At 31.3% G+C, this 21,017-nt stretch overlaps 1 protein-coding gene across 4 annotated transcripts in view; it reads right to left on the minus strand.

The window, feature by feature from the left end:
- LOC149182898 (type I inositol polyphosphate 5-phosphatase 1-like) overlaps positions 1–2,729 on the minus strand; it is a 291,600-nt gene extending 288,871 nt beyond the window's left edge. The window contains exons 1-4 of one of the 4 annotated variants that reach the window (XM_089416989.1): positions 1,656–2,728; positions 1,384–1,537; positions 1,127–1,228; positions 54–141 (exon numbers count right to left, since the gene is read on the minus strand). In XM_089416989.1, coding sequence (XP_089273115.1) covers positions 54–141; positions 1,127–1,228; positions 1,384–1,537; positions 1,656–1,721 — 410 coding nt within the window. In that variant the 5' untranslated portion in view covers positions 1,722–2,728. Of the gene's footprint in view, positions 1–53; positions 142–1,126; positions 1,229–1,383; positions 1,538–1,655 lie in introns of all 4 variants that reach the window. The other 3 variants (XM_089416990.1, XM_089416991.1, XM_089416987.1) reach the window with 3 other exon arrangements.
- Between the last annotated feature and the right edge of the window lie 18,288 nt (positions 2,730–21,017).

The raw sequence follows: 21,017 nt of genomic DNA on the forward strand, positions 1-21,017 counted from the left end.
ACCCTAAATCAATAAAGATCAGAAAAACTGGAGCAAATATGAAATTGACTAACTTGATTTCTTTGGTGTCTATGTACTGTGCTCGCATTGTCTCCGATTTGCCTCTTCTTAGTCTACGCAAGAAACGCTCTGATGGAATCCCTAAAATTCAATGGAAACACAGAGAAAAAGGTGTGAGAGATTTAATAATCACATGCACAATCATAGATGTGATCAACTCTGTTACTGGATTTACCACACTAGGGTGGCAAATCGTTTCTGATCCAAACCAGCAACTTGGAATTGCCAAATGGCAAAGGAAACCAAACCAAAAACTGCACCATTTCCCCACAAACTGCAAGCCAGAAAATAAGTAGAAATAGACCTCACAATTTGAAAGCCAAACAATAAGTTGAAATACACCCCACAAACTGCAAGCCTTCAAACTTCCTCTTCAAGGATAGCTTGTAAACTTTCACTATTATGTTTATCTGAAGAAAATTGTAAGTATCAACTTTTGGACTTTTCTTAGCCTGGAAATCTTCACTTGAGGATTTTCAAATTCGTGGTACAGCTCAGATAAACTGACTGCTACTAATTTCATGGCAAACTGAAGACAATTCTGAATTGACTCAGATGATGGCAGGGCAGCAGCACTCTCTACAGGGACCATTTCAGGGGAATCACCATGTTGAGCCAAGTCATGGTAAATGGACTTATTCATGTCCTCACAATCACATGGTTGTTCTAGCTGATTTCCAATAGATACATCATTAGCATGGCTTTCAGCCTTCTGCTCTGGTGTTGATATTTCATTAGCAGGATTATTTGCAGGCCCTAAATGGCCGTGGTTAAAATACGCAGTAGCAGATTTCTGGGATACCGCACTCCCAATCCTTAAATTTGGGACAGTTGCTGCAACTGCACCCACAATTCACACATCTTGGTGATAATTCACTCAGGATGTTGTATGCATAACCACAAGACAAACTTGCTACTTCAAGCAAAACGATGAAAAACAAATTCCAACTACAATGTTTGGGGTGAATCATGAAATGTGTTGCGTTTTGGAATTTAAATCAATGTGATATCACCCAGCAGTCATTTCTAACTGGTTTGCAAGAAATGACATAGAGCAAGTCCTTACCAGTAGCCTGAAAACGCGATACAGATTGGTGGCTGACATTGTTGCTAGCCGGAGTAGCTGGGCTAGTTGGGCTAGCTGGTTCCCTTTCAACACTTTTTGCATCTAGAAGCAACAAGGAGATACAGATTATACTGTGATGATGAATCAACCCAGAAATGGCATCTCATGGGATTCAAATCTCAAAGTTGAAACATAGCTTTCTACTGCATTATTCAATTCATAATTTTCTCATTGATACAATCAAAAGGCATACATACCTTCTTCATCAAAATCGCTTTCAGTGTCTTTTTCGTCCGCACTGAACTCGTCCTCCCTAGGCTTGATATTGAGCCATTTTTTCATTACAATAGCAGGCCAGAATAACTGCAGGCATGTACACCGGAGAAAATAGATTTCAAGCCAACTGTCCATCTGCATTTATACAATTAAGATATCGGAAAAAGTGGAAAATGAGCTCCTAATCACACTGCACACAGAGTTCAAAAGCCTCCATGCCTCAAATTAGAGATTGCATACGGCAAACAAATACCTCTCCACGCCTTCTCCTTCGGCCCTTCATTTTGGCAGATACGCATTTCTCATCCGATAGGCTCATGGGGAGGCTTAATTTTGCCTCAAATATTTTCCTCGGCCTCTAAAAACCCTAGGTAAACTCTGACAACTAGAACAATAATTGAACCTCCTTTCATGTTTCAAAGATTGCAGCTCTCATTTATCGTCATCAGAAAACAACTTAAAACGGCAGATGACCATCCACGGGTGTTGGAAACGGGCAATTTTATGAGCATAACGGAGGTTCGAATCTCACCGGTTACATGGTGATGATTAACGTTTTAAGTAAGGAGTCAGTCGATTTACTTGATTATTATTACAGTTTATTGAGATCAACGTTAACCTATAGCACTTTTAAGTAAATTATTACAGTGTGCTGGGATCAACTTTGGTTTATGGCAATTCAACAGAACTGTGAAGAATCTTGTTTCTCGGGCTTTGAGAAAACCATAAAGAGGGGTCCATTTCCTGAATTTCTTTGATAATGATTACTGATATTGTGATTAATTTTGAATTATGGCACTTTCAGAAAATTATCACCATCTGCGGCAATCAATTTTAATTCATCGTACTTCGAGAATAATATGAGAAATGACACAAAATTTCCTGCCCTGCCCTAATAGATTAATAAAAAAAAATATGACTCTTGAAGCTGAAATTCCGGCATTGCAATAGCCTTAGTGGTTTTTCTCACATCTGAAACTGTAAATCAGCATTAATCTTACGAATAAAAACCTAAGCTTAAACTTCGCAGAATCGCAAAACCAGAACGATCGTTCTTAAGGTCAGCATAGATAGAAGTAGGCAGAAGCTGAGATCGTGTGACTTTTCAGATTTTTCCTGATTACTTTAAGGGTTAGGTTCTCGGTTTCCTCGTTGCAGAAAATGGCTAAATTTTGGCAGGATCAGCTGGATTGCATGAAGAATTTTGCGGAATCTTTTGTTTTCAGTCATCTCGGAATCATGAGCTTCATAGAAATAGTCACGGAGAAAAGGCAAAGATAGGAGTGTAGGCCAACTGTTTGACAGAAACTGGATGATTGCAGCACGGCAATGCGATTTGTCGGACCAAAAGCTGTCAGACGGAACGGAAAATGAAAAATCGGGAAACCGGTAACCGGTCTTTCTACGACCGGCGATCGGGATTCGACTGACGGTGGAGCTGTTTACGTGTCCGTTGAAGTGGTGGCGGCAGGGCTTGTCACCAGGTTTATGATACGAAAATTTGAAGCTGACGTGAGTGTGACGAATGTGACGTTAGCCATTTTCATGGAACATGTTTTGCCGGGGTAAAAAGGCATTTTCATGGAATATGTTTTGTCGGGTAAAAATGCATAGTAAATAATTAGAGAAATGATATATTTATCTCAATGCATGTCTTACAAAGAAGATGGAGTTAAAAAAATTTATTATGGAGAAGTTTTGGATATGGGGAAAAAAGTTGGATAGAAAGAAGAATTCAACTCTATTTGTGATCTCCAACAAAAAGAGTATATTGGCTCTAGCATTCCGTGGGGAGCAAAGATTTTTATTGCTCAATTAAGACTAACTCGCATCAACTTCGATGTGAAACGGGAGGGTGGAAGAGACCTAAAGAAGCTTGAGAAGAACGGTTGTGTACTTTTTGCACTTGTAGAGCAGTGGAATCGGAAAAGCATTTCATTTTGGAATGTGATGTTTTCAGAGACATCAGGGACACTTATGGCAATATGTTAATGTCAAATTTTTGGCATTGTCTTTTAAGTGAGGAGATTGGTAGAAGGTTCGGTCAGTTCATCATCAATTTGAGTAAGAAAAGGATTGAATTGCAAAAGACAAAAAAACAGGGAGGTTGGTAATCCCATAGACTATTTTTAGTTTCGTGGATGTTAAAATATTATTCATTCATTCAAATAGCATAAAGAGGTGACTTTTTTGAGTTTGTCATTAGAATGTGTTGATATGGGTTTTAATAAGATTATGATGTTTTTTTTTTTAATTTCTATTTGATTAGCATACCTCATACCACGAAAGGGGAAAGGAACACTAAAGAAGAGGAGGTTAATTTTTTATTATATGTAAATGTATTGAATGCAAAATTAACAAATCATTTAAAATAAGTGTTAGACGACAGCTAAGCCCCAAGGCTTAGCTCAGTTGGTCAAAATCAGTGCCTCGCCATCGAGAGGTCATAGAGTCCATTCTCCCCGAAGCCCTTGGGGTCAGGTCTTGCAGTAGGCCTAGGGGCGTCAGCGCAAATTTTTTTGTGGACGTAGCGCCACCCGTTGACTAGGGTGTCTGTGAACCACTCTAAAAAAAAAAGTGTTAAAAAAAAGTGTTAGAAGACAGCTAAGTGCCTGCCAATGAAGTTAGAAATTATGTTTTAGAAAAAATCAAATAAAACATTATAGTTTGAATTGATCAATGTTGAATTAACAATGATTAATAAGCAAATGGAATGATATAGTCTTTCTTTGGCAAGAACTAATAAATTGATATGTGTACACATTTACAATTCTACTCTTCCATAAATAATGGTGGGAAATAATTCATTGTAAGTATATTTATTTACATCGTATTCCTATCCATTTTTTATACAATGACTTGCTTAAATTATGATGAGAATTAACTGATGGTAAATATGTTATTTACCTAAGTGTGAATTAGTTTTAAAGATTTTAATTTTGGATGGTTTTCTTGTAAAACTTAAGAATAAAAAATCGCTACATAATTATTTAAAAATCATGTATGAATATCACAACAATCTTTAAAATTATAAGATAAAATATGTGGGACACTTATCCATATGGCATTATATTGCACAAAGGCTACCATCAAGTTATGGTCCAATCAAATATTTGAAAAAAATATATATTTTTAATGATATTTGAAAAAAATTCAAAGTTAAACATTATAGATTTCATTAGTCAATGTTAAACTAATTGTGGTTAATGAGAAAATCTATTGCTAGAGTCATATCTATTCAAAGTTAAACATTATAGATTGCATTAGTCAATGTTAAACTAATTGTGGTCAATGACCAAATCTTGCTAGAGTCATATCTATTCAAAGTTAAACATTATAGATTGCATTAGTCAATGTTAAACTAATTGTGGTCAATGACCAAATCTATTGCTAGAGTCATATATATTCAAAGTTGAACATTATAGATTGCATTAGTCAATGTTAAACTAATTGTGGTCAATGACCAAATCTATTGCTAGAGTCATATCTATTCAAAGTTAAACATTATAGATTGCATTAGTCAATGTTAAACTAATGTGGTCAATGAGAAAATCTATTGCTAGAGTCATATCTTAGCAGGGACTAATAAGGCCAATGTCTATCATGTGACAAAATGTGGTCATATTATCAAATATGGAATTGGAATTTGAGCAAATATCCACTATAGATATAACCAATTGTGTAAACTCTAAATCAAACCCTTTTTTTCATAAAGCATTGATAAATAGTTTAAATAGTTATGCAAACCAATAATAATGTGTGCTTGGAAAGATAAACTATGTGTAGTGTGCTACTAAGGTAATGTATTTATGACATGTCAAATGTATTACAAACATGTTTACCTGCCAAATGAGTTGAACTTTGAATTTCTTTTATTTTGCAATTTACATTTTGTTGTATTTTACACTTCTACAATACGTGTAATACTTAATATCAATCAAATGGTTTTTTCTTGTTTCATGTACATTAGATTTTAACGAACAAAATCTTCATAAGTATTATATCTTAATTTTTTATAAAATGATTAAAATCAAATCAATTATGCATATCTATTCCATAAATTATAGAATTAAATCAATTATTACCTCGATTGAGTTTCCATAATTTAAATTTAATTATCAATAAGTAATACGTGGATGGTATAGAATATCCACAAAATATTTGGGTTTATAGGCATGTCTATTTTGGAATAGGGCTTCCAAAATTTTAATTTAATTATCAATAATTATTAGTTGGATGGTAGATATTTAACCAACATAAAATATTCTACAATATTCTTAAGAGTATACGCAAAACAATAGTTGAGTTTTATTTCTAAAGTAATTGTGCCTATTTTTTCCTATGTCATATAAACAGTGTCATATGAAATGCGTTATGAAATTTTGGGCATATAGTATTGATAAGCCATAACATTAACCCATGGTATCATAATAAAATTATTTGGATATTAAAAATCTCCACGATAAAATGAGAATAAATTTCTATAATTAAAAATTTTATTACATATTTTTAAAAATAAATACTTAGTTACACCGCATAAAATAATAAAAAAAATTGAATTTATAATTACAATCAATTATATTCTTCAAAATTATAAATTTAAACAACATTATATTATATTATCATTAGATTAAATTATAATTAATATTATTCACCAAATATAAGGTTAATGAAACATTTTCAAATTACATCCCCTCCGATCAAAATGAAAATTAAGAATGGTCTTGACTCATGGATTGGTTTTGATTTCAATTTGAGTGAATTTTAATATTCATATCCTTAGCAATCATATATGAATCACATTGTTTTATTTTTCATACAATGGGTATCTTTCTGCATTTTCAAAATATCGTTAATGCAAATATTATATAGAAAATAGGTAATGGATTTAGTATCAGAAAATTGGTAGATGTTTTTTTTAATCATGGAAAATTATATTATAATTTAGTTTTCGAATTAGTAGAGAGGATAGTTAAGGATAGTTATTTTTAATTATCATTGGTGAATGCAGATTGGTCTATTATTGTTATTCAAAAAAATATGTTATCTGGAATTATCTGTTAGTGATTCTTAGGGATAGACCTTCACTCTTACCAGATATCTATGGGTCTTGAGCCATTAACATGTTTCCTTACATCTTAGGAAGATAAACTCTTAGTGATGCTTAGGGATAGACCTTCACTCTTACCAGATATCTATGGGTCTTGAGCCATTAACATGTTTCCATACATCCTAGAAAGATAGACTCTTAGCCGCATAATGATATAAGTTTTAATAAAATTATAATTTCTATTTCAATATAAAAAAATATATTTAAGGTTAAAAGAAAATTAATACTAAATTAATTTTTTCAAAAATTTTACCAAAAAAATTATTAAAAATAAAATAAAAAATATCATCTTTTGTTTACTAAAAACATTTGATATGGGCATTCAAATCATTTTGTACTTACTAAAATTTAATGAATAAAAAAATTGAATAACATATCTTTCATATATTTATTATTCTTTATGCTCTTCACATTTCGTCAAGTCTTAAAAATGGATATGGGTGGATGTTTCGAAAAGTCGACTATGATAACCAATCGTATGTGTAGATCTTCCTCAATCAATCAATAAAAAATATTATAATTGTAATATGTATTATTAAATTATAATTTTGAATATATAAATAAATTTAAAATTTTAGAATTAGTTTAATATTATAGTTTGGATTAATTTAATTTTAAACATGTGTTAAAATTACATTTAAATTATTTGAGTTATAAAAAAATATATTAAATTTGTATTTCATGTTTTATTAAAATAATTATTTTCTAATAAAATTATAATAATTGATTTCATAAATAATTATATATTTGGTAATATGTATTATTAAATTATAATTTTGAATATATAAATAAATTTAAAAGTTTAGAATTAGTTTAATATTATAGTTTGGATTAATTTAATTTTAAACCTGTGTTAAAATTACATTTAAATTATTTGAGTCATAAAAAAATATATTAAATCTGTATTCCATGTTTTATTAAAATAATTATTTTCCAATAAAATTATAATAATTGATTTCATAAATAATTATATATTTGACATAGTTTTATGGGTTTAAAGTTTTAAGGATAATTTCTCCTTGCAAAGTATTTATGGAATTTTTGGTGAAACATAAAATCAAGTTGCAAAGTGTAAAAGATGAAATAGTGATCCTTGGATAGTAGATCAATGAGCTCTAAATTTTAGTTAATCAACTCCAAGAATGATAGTTTTTTTGAGAACTTGACCAATCAAGTCACTAATAACTTGTTGGACTTAAATAACCCTTCAGTAAAGGATTCTATTTTGGGCAATGTTGAATGCCCCTTTCCATAAATAGTATATATGTAATTCCTGAATTTAGGATTATGTGGTCCATCTAATGTGGTTCATCTTCAGGACAAGATGAAGAATCATATCATGGCATTAGATTAAAAAGATGAAGAGAGATGTTTTCTAGCCGTTAGAATATAACAACTAGTTTTGACTAAAGACATATCATTAAATAATAAACAATTTTTTTAATTAAAATGAAGTAACAGATGGAAATTAGTTATAAATAAAGAATTAAATTAATTTTGTTATTATCATCATTCCAATCAAAATGAAGATCAATAATAATAAGATCAAACTTAATTATTCTAAACAGTAAAATTGAAAAATAGTAATAAGAAAATGAAAAAAATAATAATAAAGTCAAATTTAACTATTCCAAACAATAAAACAAAATAGTAATAAGAAAATGAAAAAATAAAATATAAATCAAAATAATGAGTTCACTCAATTTTATTATTTGAATCCAAAAATAAATATGGTTAAAAATAAATAAATGAAAAGTGAATAAATAAGAAATAAATGAATACCATCAATTTGATTAAAATAAATAAATAAAATAAAAAATTAATTAATTCTATATTATAAAAACTTAGGAATACAAGGTATGGATCCAACACTTGCTAATACTCCAATCATCGTCTCTATTCAGCGTGATAGGCATCCTTTCAATTTCCAAGGCCTCCCTAAACTTACGGTGATGAAAATGATCAATCATTGCAATGACCCTCACCTCTTCAATGCAGATGTGATGTTTTGTCTTTTCCGCATGTTCTGCCAAAGTGGAGGAGCAAGACCTTCCATGTTTGATGTCAGTTGTGTGCTCAAGAATCCTCTAATTAATTGAGTGGCCAATTTCACCAATGTACGAAGTCCCATAGGAGCAAGGGATGACATAAACACCTTTCTCATCTTTAGGGTTCACATGGTCCTTCTCTGATCTTAGGGAGCTTCAGATAGTGTTTAGGGGCCTAAATGTCGAAGGAACCTTATGCTTCTTCAAGATTTTAGCAATCTTGTATGTGGTTCCTTAGATAAATGGAAGATGTGCCCCTAAAAACCGATCTTTAAGATCATTTTTAATCCTAGGACCTTTTTCAGCCTTAAGAAGAAAATAATAATAATAATAATAATAATCTCTTTTATATTAATAATAATTATTATTATTATAATGCTAATAATAATAATAATAATAATATATTTTCTATTGATTCTAACAACAATATTAATAATAAAAATATAATTTCTTTCATCCCTTTTAATAATAGAGTTGTTAATCTTTCTCACTTTTCTTTTGATCCTCCTATTTATAGTCTTTTAGAGAAATGTTTAAATTTTTCCCTTTCTCCTAGGAAAATCCCAATGGAAGAGATTATTTGTGACATTGAATTCGGGATAAGGGACTTACCAGAATCTACTAAGGATATCATTAGACAAGACTGTGTGGTTGTCCTGAGAAAGGCTAAACCCCCTAAGAACAACCTTAGCAAACCTGAGTTTGAGGCTCTCAAAGCTTTGAATAATAACAAGGACGTTGTTGTTTTTAAAGTTGACAAAAGGGGGTGCTTCTGTTATTTTAGATAAGGAAGATTACCAGAGAAAAATATTAGATCACCTTTGTAATAGCGGGAGCTATAGAAAACTTAATAAGAATCCCTTAAAGAAGATTTATAAAATAGTTTCTCCAGCCATAAAATTTAGTAGCACTCTTAGCTCCCTTAGTCAAGAGTTAATTGAGAGTAGCCCTCTCACTCCTAGGATTTATGGTCTTCCAAAGATCCATAAGGAAGGGGCTCCCATGTGTCCCATTGTCAACACCATTGGAGGGTCGACCTATCTTCTTGCTAAGATTTTAGCAAATAAGCTTAAACCTCTTGTTGGTCAGACTAAATCCTTTGTGAAAGATTTGTCTTCATTTGTAAACGAATTATAGAGTATAAGGTTGGTTCCTGTAGATCATTTGGTGAGTTTCGATGTGGTTTCCTTGTACATGAATATCCCCATTAACGAGGCCATTGAAGCCATGAAGCGCATTACAGACCCAGATATAGTGTATTTGGTTGAAATTTGCCTTACTTCTACTTTCTTCAATTTTGAAAGTGAATTTTATGAACAAACCTGTGGAGCTGCCATGGGTTCCCCCCTTTCCCCAGTAGTGGCTAACCTGCTTATGAAGGACTTTGAACCTAAGGCCTTGTCCTCAACTCTATTCCAGCCTAAGCTTTGGAAAAGGTTTGTGGATGACACTTGCATCATCTGGGCTCCTAGTCGATAAAATTTGGACCTCTTTTTCCAGCATCTTAACAATCAATCTTGTTCCATAAAGTTTACTATGGAATGTGAAATCAATGGCAACCTCCTTTTCGTCGATGTTCTTATTTCAAAGAGAGATGATGGTTCTTTCTCCCACCAAGTTTTTCCGGAATAAAACTCACACTGAACAATATCTTCATGTGAATTTGCATCATTTACCTGCTCAAAAGCTAGGTGTTCTCAACACCTTAGCCACTCGAGCATTACGAGTTTATGATGAAAACCACCTCAATGATGAAAAACCCATCTCCTTAGTGTTTTTAATAAGAATGGTTATAGTAAGTGTCAATGTCTTAGAGCCTTCCTTAAGGCTGAAAAAGGTCCTATGATTAAAAATGATCTTAAATATCGGTTTTCATGGGTGCATCTTCCGTTTATCCAAGGAACCATAGACAAGATTGCTAAAATCCTGAAGAAACATTAGTTTCCTTTGATATTTAGGCCCCTAAACACTATCTGAAGCTCCCTAAGATCAGTGAAGGACCTTGTGAACCCTAAATATGGGAAAGGTGTTTATGTCATCCCTTGCTCCTGTGGGACTCCGTACATTGGTGAAACTGACCGCTCAATTAATTAGAGGATTCTTGAGCACGCAACTAACATCAAACATGGAAGGTCTCGCTCCTTCGCTTTGGCAGAACATGCGGAAAAGACAAGACATCACATTTGCATTGAAGAGGCGAGGCCATTGCAAGGATTGATCATTTTCATCACCATAAGTTTAGGGAGGCTTTGGAAATTGAAAGGAGGCCTATTAATCTAAATAGAGACGATGGTTGGAGTATTAGAAGGTGTTGGATCCCTACCTTGTATTCCTAAGTTTTTATAATAATTAAATTATTTATTTATTTATTTTAATCGAATTGCTTTATTTCTTATTTATTTGTTTTTCATTTTTTTAACCATATTATTTTTACTTTTATTTTTTGGATTTAAATAATAAAATTAAGTTAATTCATTATTTTGAATCATATTTTTTTTTTTCATTTTCTTATTACTATTTTTAGTTTTATTGTTTAGAATAGTTAAATTTTATCTTATTATTTTTATTTTGTTTGTTTATTTATTTATTATTTTATTTTTATTTTTATTTTTTTCATTTTCTTATTACTATTTTTCAATTTTATTGTTTAGAATAATTAAGTTTGACCTTATTATTAATGATATTTTTTTATTAAAATAATAATAATAAAAAAATTAATTTAATTCTTCATTTACAACTAATTTCCATCTATTCCTTCATTTAAATTAAAAAACTGTCTATTAATTAATGATAATTCTTTAGTCAAAATTAGTTGTTATATTCTAATGGCTAAAAAACATTTCTCTTCATTTATTTAATCTAATGCCATGATATGGTTCTTCATCTTGACCTGAAGATGAACCACACTAATGGTTCGAAACACGTCGACTTAAAGAATTTTTATGTGATTTTTACCAAAAGATCTCTCAAAATTTAATATATATATAGTTAAATGTATCAAAAATTTTGAGATGTTTTGAAAGCTTTATGTTTTTAACCAATCAATTTTATTATAGCAAGAACATTTTGGTGTTTTTATTCAATTAGACCTACCATTTTGTACTTCTTGACATAAAACCATCCCAAGCATAGATTTTTATACAAATCAAATATTCACAATTCTAGTCTTAAAAAAATCCCCTATGTTTTGAGTGATTATAAGGGGATTTTAATTTAGTTATAATTTTAAAAAATATTTAAATGTTGTGAAAATGTCTATTTTTAGATTTATCTTTAAAACCATTTTGAATAATGCATATTGCGTTGCAAATTAATAAAAGGAAAATCTATTTTTATTTTTAATAATATTTTTTTTTGAAAAGTATAATTTTATTTAAAAATATCATAAAAATTGAGATGTCTCCTTATTAACATGTTTTATCTGTCCAATAACAAGTGTTTCTCCCCCACCCCTTAACCTTGATATGATGTCATATCATACGAAAGGGGGTTGTGGTTCCCATTATACTTGGTGCATTACATGCACTCTTGTCACTTCATTGATCATGGCACAAAGTCAACACAATGTTAAACATCATTTGAATATGGCATGCCACATAAGGAGATACCAGAGGACTCAACATGAGAATTCTATTAGATTGGCAGAGTGGTCAGAAAAAAATGATAGTATAGACCACAAGCTAACCATCCTAGCCAGGAGATCAACTAACATCTCCTTCTCCTCGGATGAGGGTAGTGACCAACTAGCACATATGGAAGTCACTTTGAGGGAATTACAACTATCCCATAGGGTGTCCAAGCTCAACCAATATTCACATAATGCCGGTGATAAGCATCCCATTGTGGGTTGAATGTTTTTCTTCCATCACAATCCTAGTGATATGGGTTGATTATTCTCCTTCCATCACAATCCTAGTGATAAGCATCCCATTGTGGGTTGATTGTTCTTCTTCCATTCAATAAGCAATCTAGCCCTAACCTAAGCTCAACCTAGTCTAAAAAAAAGACAACTTTATATAGAGAAATATAAAATAATTGAATTGAGAAAAAAAATCTTGGGAGAGGTGTAATTTATTTAATGTTTAATATATACTTGATATGTGGTATTTAAAAAATGTTATAACAAATTAAAAAATTAAATGTGGGTTAAGAGTTAATTATTTTAATATGCACTCTGAGTAATTTATATATACACACACTAGGGTTATTAAAAAAATATTTCAATATGCATGTGGAGTAGAAGATTTCAATGTCAAACATATATATATATATATATATATATATATGAAAATATTTTTTATTTCATTGATAGATGCTTTTTAATTCAAGTTATAAAGAATATTTGTAATTTGTTTAATGTTTAATATGGAGTTGACATATAACATTTAAAAAAATATTAATTACAAAATAATGCAATGTGTGTATGTATGTATGTATGTATATATATATATATATATATATATATATATATATATAAAGATAGAGATTCCATCTCACAGATATATGCTTTCTCCTTTCCAATATGAGGAGGATTTGTATTTAAAAATATATTAATTAAAAAAAAAAAAAAAACATATTACTTGCACAATATAAATCATCGATAAAATATTTCAATGACCATGTTGAGTAAATAAAACATTTTATTAGCGTGAATGTGTAATTCTTTCCACACTCAGATGGAGTTAACACATGGTGTGTGTGTATATGTTTATGTGAAACCAACATAATTCCATGTTAACCCTACATTTGTCAAGTTCCAAGAGGAATCAAATCTCTTGAGGTGTAAATATGTCTTCAACTTTTTCTAGTGTGAGCTGTCTAATTCTTTCCACACTCAGTATGGAAAATCACTTGAGGTGTAAATATGTCTTCAACTTTTTCTAGTGTTAGATGTCTAATTCTTTCCACACTGAGTATGACATTAACACACAGAGTAGAGTTTTGCAATCTAAAACAAATTTGTGCTTTAAGATATTTGATCCCTCTCAACCCTTAATAGATATGTAGTTAACATGGATCTAAGCAAGTGAAGAACATGTGTTTCTTCCTAAGAGATGACACATTTAAATCCAATATGGTGTAGAGTATGTATACCTTCGTAAACTTTAACAATCAAATCCTTGAAGGAAGGTACCAACAGGGATGTTCCTCATTCCGCAAATAAGGAAGTTTGATATGTAGCTTATTCTTCTTCTTCTTAATTCCAAGCCTAGCTATTAAAAATATTTTTAAACTATGGGAAAACCTATCATAACTTAGTTGTCAAACCAACAATGGGACAACCATCACTGGTTGCAATCCCTAAATGCATGCTGACTCATCATTGTTATTCAAGGAAAACCACGCTACCTGGAATTAGATAGATGCTCGAATTAGACCTTGAATCCACTCAAACACAAGCATTGTTAGATAGATGCTTGCCTCCCACCTACTAAAGAAAAAACTAGGAAAGAATCTCAACAAAGAGAGGATGAATGAAATAGAGTGTTGGGCTCATCATGTTCACTTGCAAAATTCTATTACTCTCTGTGAAGTTTTCTTAAAAATAAAGTATCTTTTTTTATTTATGTTTTTAGGTAGTTAATCCATTGAGCAATATTCAAGTCATTTTGTCTAAAAATAAGGCATGTTCTTGTAATTTATCTTTTTAGGTAGTCAATCTCTCAACCAATATCCAAATCATTGTGTAAGTGAGATTGTTTGCACATCACTTTATTTTGAAGTTAAAAAGTTACAAAAAAAAAAAACCTTTTAGTTGGTGTTGCATCAAGATATAAGAATATAGCCACAACAAATGTAATCATTCGCTGAGAGACGTTCTACAGGTAATGTAATATCTGTAAATATTTAAATGTTAACTCAATATAGAATAGATGTTGCATTCATTGTAAATAAATGTAAACATTTAAATATTAACTTTATATGATAAAAATATTGTAATAACTGCAAAATGAAACATTAAATAAAAAATTAATAATATTACAACATAATATAAGATACCAATTAAAATTAAAATTATCTCGAATAGTTGAGAGGGAAAAATGAAATCCTCCCCAAACTATTTTTCCTCTAATAAAAAAAGATTCCATGTGTACAAAAGTAACTCACGAAACAACGTAATTACATATTTTTATAAAATAATTGCAAATATTTTATTGACGGGAAAGCTTTATTTTTTTATGTTCAGCGTTGATTTCATGGTGTTCCAATCATAGCAGTGTGTTGACTTTTTTTATTCTTTTGTTACATGACTTCCACTGTACGTAAGATGTCTTCAGCTATTAAAAGTGAGCACCATAATACATTAATTTTAATAAAGTGGAAACATTGCACTGACAAATTTTCAAAACATAATGTTAAAAAGGGGCCTTGAAATTTTTAGCAATTTAATTTATACATTAAATTACAAGTGAAAAGGTACGGTTTAGTTTTTTTGCTTTATCTTTTTGTTCAGCTCCCTGGATCCCAAATCTTTATATAAGATAAGAACCTTCTTCACTTCTTATAATATTAAATTTAAAAGATTAGCAATTTGTTTGAATAATTTTATTATAATCTAGCTCATAAAGATAAGAACCTTCTTCACTTCTTATAATATTAAATTTAAAAGATTGGCAATTTGTTTGAATAATTTTATTATAATCTAGCTTATTAAATTACTAGTGGAGTAGTTGAAGGGTAACTTTGTATGTTATAAGATGTATTTGTTTCATTAATATTTATGTTGGAAGGTGTTGTGAAAAGTATCCATAAAGAAAAGAATATAAATAAAATATATATTCATTAAACATTAATCTATGTTTTTTAGTTAAAATGGAAAGTTTTGTTTTTTGTTTTTTGGGTTGTTGGAAGTTGTGTAATTTATATTATGATTAAATTAAAGTAATATATAGTGTAAATATCTTATTGTAGTTATTGATTTGCCACTTATAAAATTAAACTATAAGTATAACAAAAAAAATTCAAATGGAAACACCATATTATAAAGTTTATTAACAGTATAAAATAGTGGACTTGCAATTCCAGCTTATAACTTATGCATAAAGATTTCAAAATTGAAATTGTAGAACAAAATAGTAGTAAAACCAAGTAAACAACTAAAAACCTTGACATTTTGTTGGTTAAGTGGTGTGGGAGTCCACCTAAATGGTCTCAAGCCGACCAACTTCCTCCTCAGAACCAATGCACTTGATGTTTGTTAGGTGTTTAACCAACACATTGATCTTGTGATCCGGATTTTCAATTTGTTATTATGCTTCATCTACCTGCAATAGGACCTCCTATGGTTCCTTTGAGCATTATATTAAAACGTTTCCAGTGACATTTTTAATCTTCCAATAGATATCCACAACTTGCAGATACCTAGTTTCTCAAGTTCTAGTGCATCTCATGCCTGGTACCTAGCCACCAACCTTTTCCAAAACAACTTCATCAGAAATGTACCTTCTTCTTACCCTTGCCTCCCCCTTAGCTACTTCGATTTCTCTCTGAATGCTGGAGGAGTGGTGTTGTAGTACCTATTAGTTGAATACTCAACAACCATATGAGCATGAAAGGAGGCAGGGGCTCTCGCGTTACTACGTCCCCTTTGACCACTAAAGCCTCCCCTCTTTCCATTTTGGAGGATTCGAGGAGGATAACAAAATGATATGAGAACCAATCTTCGTGTTTTCCACCCCTGAAAATTGCCTCACAATGAGGTCGAATATAATGAATTGGTTGGCTCTTGATTAACCATTTAATATTGTTCGCACAAGATGTTGCCAAATACTTCCCTATGGTTTGCAACCTGTTCACATAATAAATCCATCGCCACCCTTAATAGAATGCTTTAAAGGATGTAAGTTTAGTGATTATTTTGAGGAGAAAGGCCAAAAGAGTTGTGTATGTGGAGCCAAGAGAGAACCACCTAATCATTAAAAGAAATCACTATATCCCAATATAAATACATAACTGACACAAGGTCTATATCATATGCCAACACAGAGGAAGATAAATCCCTTGAGAGGGGAAACACTAGGTTTTAAAGAGACTAGACCAAATACTATGCAAACCAAAAACAAAAGAGTTGCAATGCTCAAAACAAAGACATGTCAAGATATTTGAATATGAGTAGCTAAGCCCTAAATGAAGCATACAAAAGAAGTAGTCTTTTGCCACTCCCCGAAGCTTAGTGGGAGCCCTCATAACCTGTTAATATTCATCACCCAAATTACAATTAAAAATGAAAATATAAATCCTAAATAGCAAAGTGTTTAAGAGGGAGAGTTCATGCTACTACAAATAGAGAAATGTGAAAAAGAAGGACAAAGATAAAGTAAGGCTTACCATTAACATTGAGAATAAATTCGACTAGGGAAATCGGCTCCCTTTGAAATGGATCTTTCAATTCTTAAAATGCGTCTAAAAGGCTTCTAATTTTTGGTATTGTGCCTCATATGGTCATCCATATTGCTCAATGTGATGATATTCCTATGCAAAACTATAAATCCAGTTGTTGTCACCTACCTTACGAATCAGATTACCCTCATTTTGGGTTTGATCACCACCATTGTTGGTCATACGACTACCATGATTATCAAAGCCTCTCATGACCTAGCTTCATTCTCCCCATACCAAATCCATTATTGGCTCCTAGTGTTGGACAAGCTTTCAATTCATTGCATGTCACTTCCTATATGTCTACATATAGCACTACATGATGCTTAAGATCCACCCGACGTGGGGGGGAGTTGCAATAACATGTTATTAAAAAATCATATTGTACATTTAGATTAAACAAGAAAATCATGGTCCCGAATAGATACCTGACATGTTTCTCTTCTCCAAAATCTATCATAAGGAAAGATAAAATCAAGTTTTACCTTATGAAGTATTGAATAAGAGGTATAGACAATTTCCATAATCGCTTCCCAACTCTGTTATCGTCGAACATTCCTACAATTTTAAACACCTCATACGCTTTGACCAGACTAAAATTCTTACATTTGTTCCATCACTCTTCTCGCTTCATTAGAAAAACTCTTCAAATTGAACTAGACTAAAATTCTCACATGTGTTTCATCACTCTTCTCGCTTCATTAAAAAAACCCTTAAAATTGTAAAATCATTTTAATAATTTTAATAAGGAAGATATTACAAGCTTAGACATTCCTAAAACCCACCATGTGTCAACTTAATTATTAATATATTTTTTGTTTCCTATTGATCAAAGTTGTCATTAATGTCAATATGACATTATTGGAGATGGAAAATGTCCTAACCCTTTTGTGATGATACCCTAACCCTAGAATCACTTAAGTCAATATGATGTCAAGCCATTAATGAAGTCAACCCTAGGGCAATTAATAATGTTGAAGAAATCTTTAATGACATGCCCTAGCCTTGCTAAAATACCCATGAAACCCTAGCTCTATCTAAACAATGGATAACTTTAGATTATTGATGTATATGTGCATATGTCCATGAGAAATTATTAGGAGAAATTCCTATATAATTCAATGAAGTTCATGATGCCTCTGAAGATTCCCTAATCCTTGTAAATGAAGAACACATGTGAAGGAACCCACATAATCTTGGAGGCCTAAATGAAGAAGGAGCCCTAGCATTTTCCAAAACAAAAAATACTAAAATCTTCCATGGATAAAATAATGATGACAGTTCACAAATACAATTTTCTTGATGGTAAAGTGAGCTTATCTAAGGATTAAATTAGCACCATCTTGTAGAGGACATTTTCCCCTTTCCAACGAGCCCTTACTTGTGTTCTAACTCCTCTTAGATGGAGAGAAAATGAATTTACAAGCTGGAAAATAATAATTTTTTAACGTTGGCCGACATGTGCCTACTTGTGCAAGTCAGCCTCACCTCCAAGGGATGTCTCTACTCGCTGAAGTTCAAATTTTGTATAAATATAAGTTTGTTCTCTTCATTTTAACCATCATCTCTCGGTGAAGAATATAAGATTTTATTATACGGATCTCAAACTACAACAGTCACCTATTGGCTCGGTTTCGTGGAAGCTCAACCTCAGACATTTAGCCTAATGTGGTAGAGTCTTCAGAAAAAATTGAGAAGGGAAAAAATTATATTTATAAGATTTCAATATACATATTTCTTTCCAGGCTCAACAATTTTCAATTTTAACAATTTTTGAACTTATAAAAAAATATATTAAAATTATTTTAAATTAATCAATAATATATAAATCATTAATCATTGAAATCATTATTGTTTAATTAAGATATATTTTATTTTTCTTCATAATTAAAATAATTTAGAATTAATTCTAAATTGATATATTATTTTTATATTAATAAAAAATGAAATAAATTCAAGATTTAGTTTTATTTATAATAAAAAGTTTTTTTAGTAGATATAATATATTTTTATATTTTTTATGGTTATATATACATATATATGACTTGAATATACATATTTTTGTTCATGATCAATAATTTTTAGCTTTAACAAATTTTGAAAAAGGATTTACGTTGCTACAGACTAGTTTTGTGCTATAAAGCTTCTAGTAACAACTTGATAGTCACATTGTTCATTAAAACTCAAAACTAGAGGCATACACAAAAGTAGATTGGGAAACTAGATGTGATCTATTCAAAATTGTCAAAGAGAAATGTATGCATGAATCACCATTTGATATCATTTCACACTATCCACAAATTTTTATATCACAAAGGTCCCAACACACATATCCAAGGCCTCTTTGGATAAACCATTTGATATGGAATTAAGTTCTCAGAGCACATGTGTAAATGAGATCCATTCAAATGAAGGAATCTCTTCTTTTATGTCCTATAGGACTAGTTGTAAATATTTGTTTTCAGCGGATACCTTGTTATTGGTCCAATCAATAACCAATTTGGAGTCTCCCAATATTTGAAGTTTTTTGACATTATTTAGAGAAGTGTTTGTGAACAATGTTTGCAAAGCTATGAATTATGCTCTATTGTTTGATCCACACCCAGGAGCATAACTAACTTGAAAGGAGAAGGACTGGTAAATAAAGAGAACCAGTATGACCTTACATCTTGGTAGATGTCCCTGTGAAGCACCAACAACAACCTTTTTGAGACTTTGGTTCAACTTTGAATTCATTGTATAGTTTTACTAGTAGTGATCTCAACCAAAATGTCACAAGAATAGAAAGTGCTAGAGTTCCCAACCCACCACATGTTCTTTATAAATATATATGGAAATCCTTCAAAGGAAGTGGTCACTTGGTTTTCTTTCCATGATTTTAGGCAATCTACTCGCCCAAATTGTGTCCATGAGACTTTGGTGCCCAAATCTTCTACCACCTTTCCACACACATGCACTATATATGAACAAAGAATAAAGAGATGTGAGATATTTTCTTTTGAAGCTTTGCATAATGAAAAACAACTATGGCACACCCAAACCATTTTCTTCCCATTGTCCCATGTGAGCAACTTATTATTTATGACTAATTTCACTTTTATAACTTTATAAAGATAACAAATATTTTAAATTTTAAAATAAAATTTTGTTTTTAACAATTTATGTGTAATTTGTAAATAGGAATAACTGGAGTTATCTTCGAGGTGATTAGGAGGAATTTTGTTATCCTCTTGTGGATATATTTTCCTATCATGAACAAGAGTCAACCTGTTGGGTCTCTATAATACTAGTGATTACCCCATTACTATTGTAGTTATACCCCTTATTTATATTGTTGTGCCCCTATTACCCCCATATTGTTATTTCTGTGCCCCATAGAATCCCTCTATTGTTATTTTTGTGGCTTTATATTATTATTGTTAGGTCGGCTGGATTATATTGTGACTCCTTAGACTCCTATATATAGAAAGGAGGTTTTTTCATTTGTATCATCCAAGAATTGTTCATTTATGTAATGTAAAGGAGGTTGCCCCCTCGAAGAGGCTGAATTCTAAGGCGTTGATCTATCTTTTTTATCTTTTCTTGAGCTGGTTTCATAACATTTGGTATCAGAGCTTTGGATTCTAGGGTTTCGCTGCTCCAAACAGGTCATCGTGGAATTTTCGCTATAACTTTTTTTCTGTGACGTTTCAGAAGTCGCAAAAAAAACCCATTTGAGAAGAAATCGCACTGAACCTTGGGTCCAAATTTCAGAGCTTTTCGCGCGATATTTGCGGAGATATGATCTGAGGAAGTTGGTCTTTTTGCAGACTCCTGAATTACATTCAAAACAGGTGACCTGGGGAAAATCGTCATAACTTTCTCTCTGGGGATCGGATTGAAATTTCGTAAGAAGGTACAGAAAGAGGACGGACTGTAGTTTCTTGTGTGTGTGTTTTAGATTCAAAGGTTGAAACAGTGACTCGTGGCACGTCGTACAAGTTCGCTCTACTGAACCAGTCTAAAAGCAAGTCACTGTGGGAGATTTCACATAACTCTTCCTTGGAGAATCCAATTTGGCTCAGACTTGTGGCATTGG

The sequence above is a fragment of the Pinus tabuliformis genome, chromosome 3_2, assembly GCF_031772625.1.
Source record: "Pinus tabuliformis cultivar Carrire ecotype Pingquan chromosome 3_2, CPIR1, whole genome shotgun sequence".
In the NCBI taxonomy this organism is placed as follows: domain Eukaryota; kingdom Viridiplantae; phylum Streptophyta; class Pinopsida; order Pinales; family Pinaceae; genus Pinus; species Pinus tabuliformis.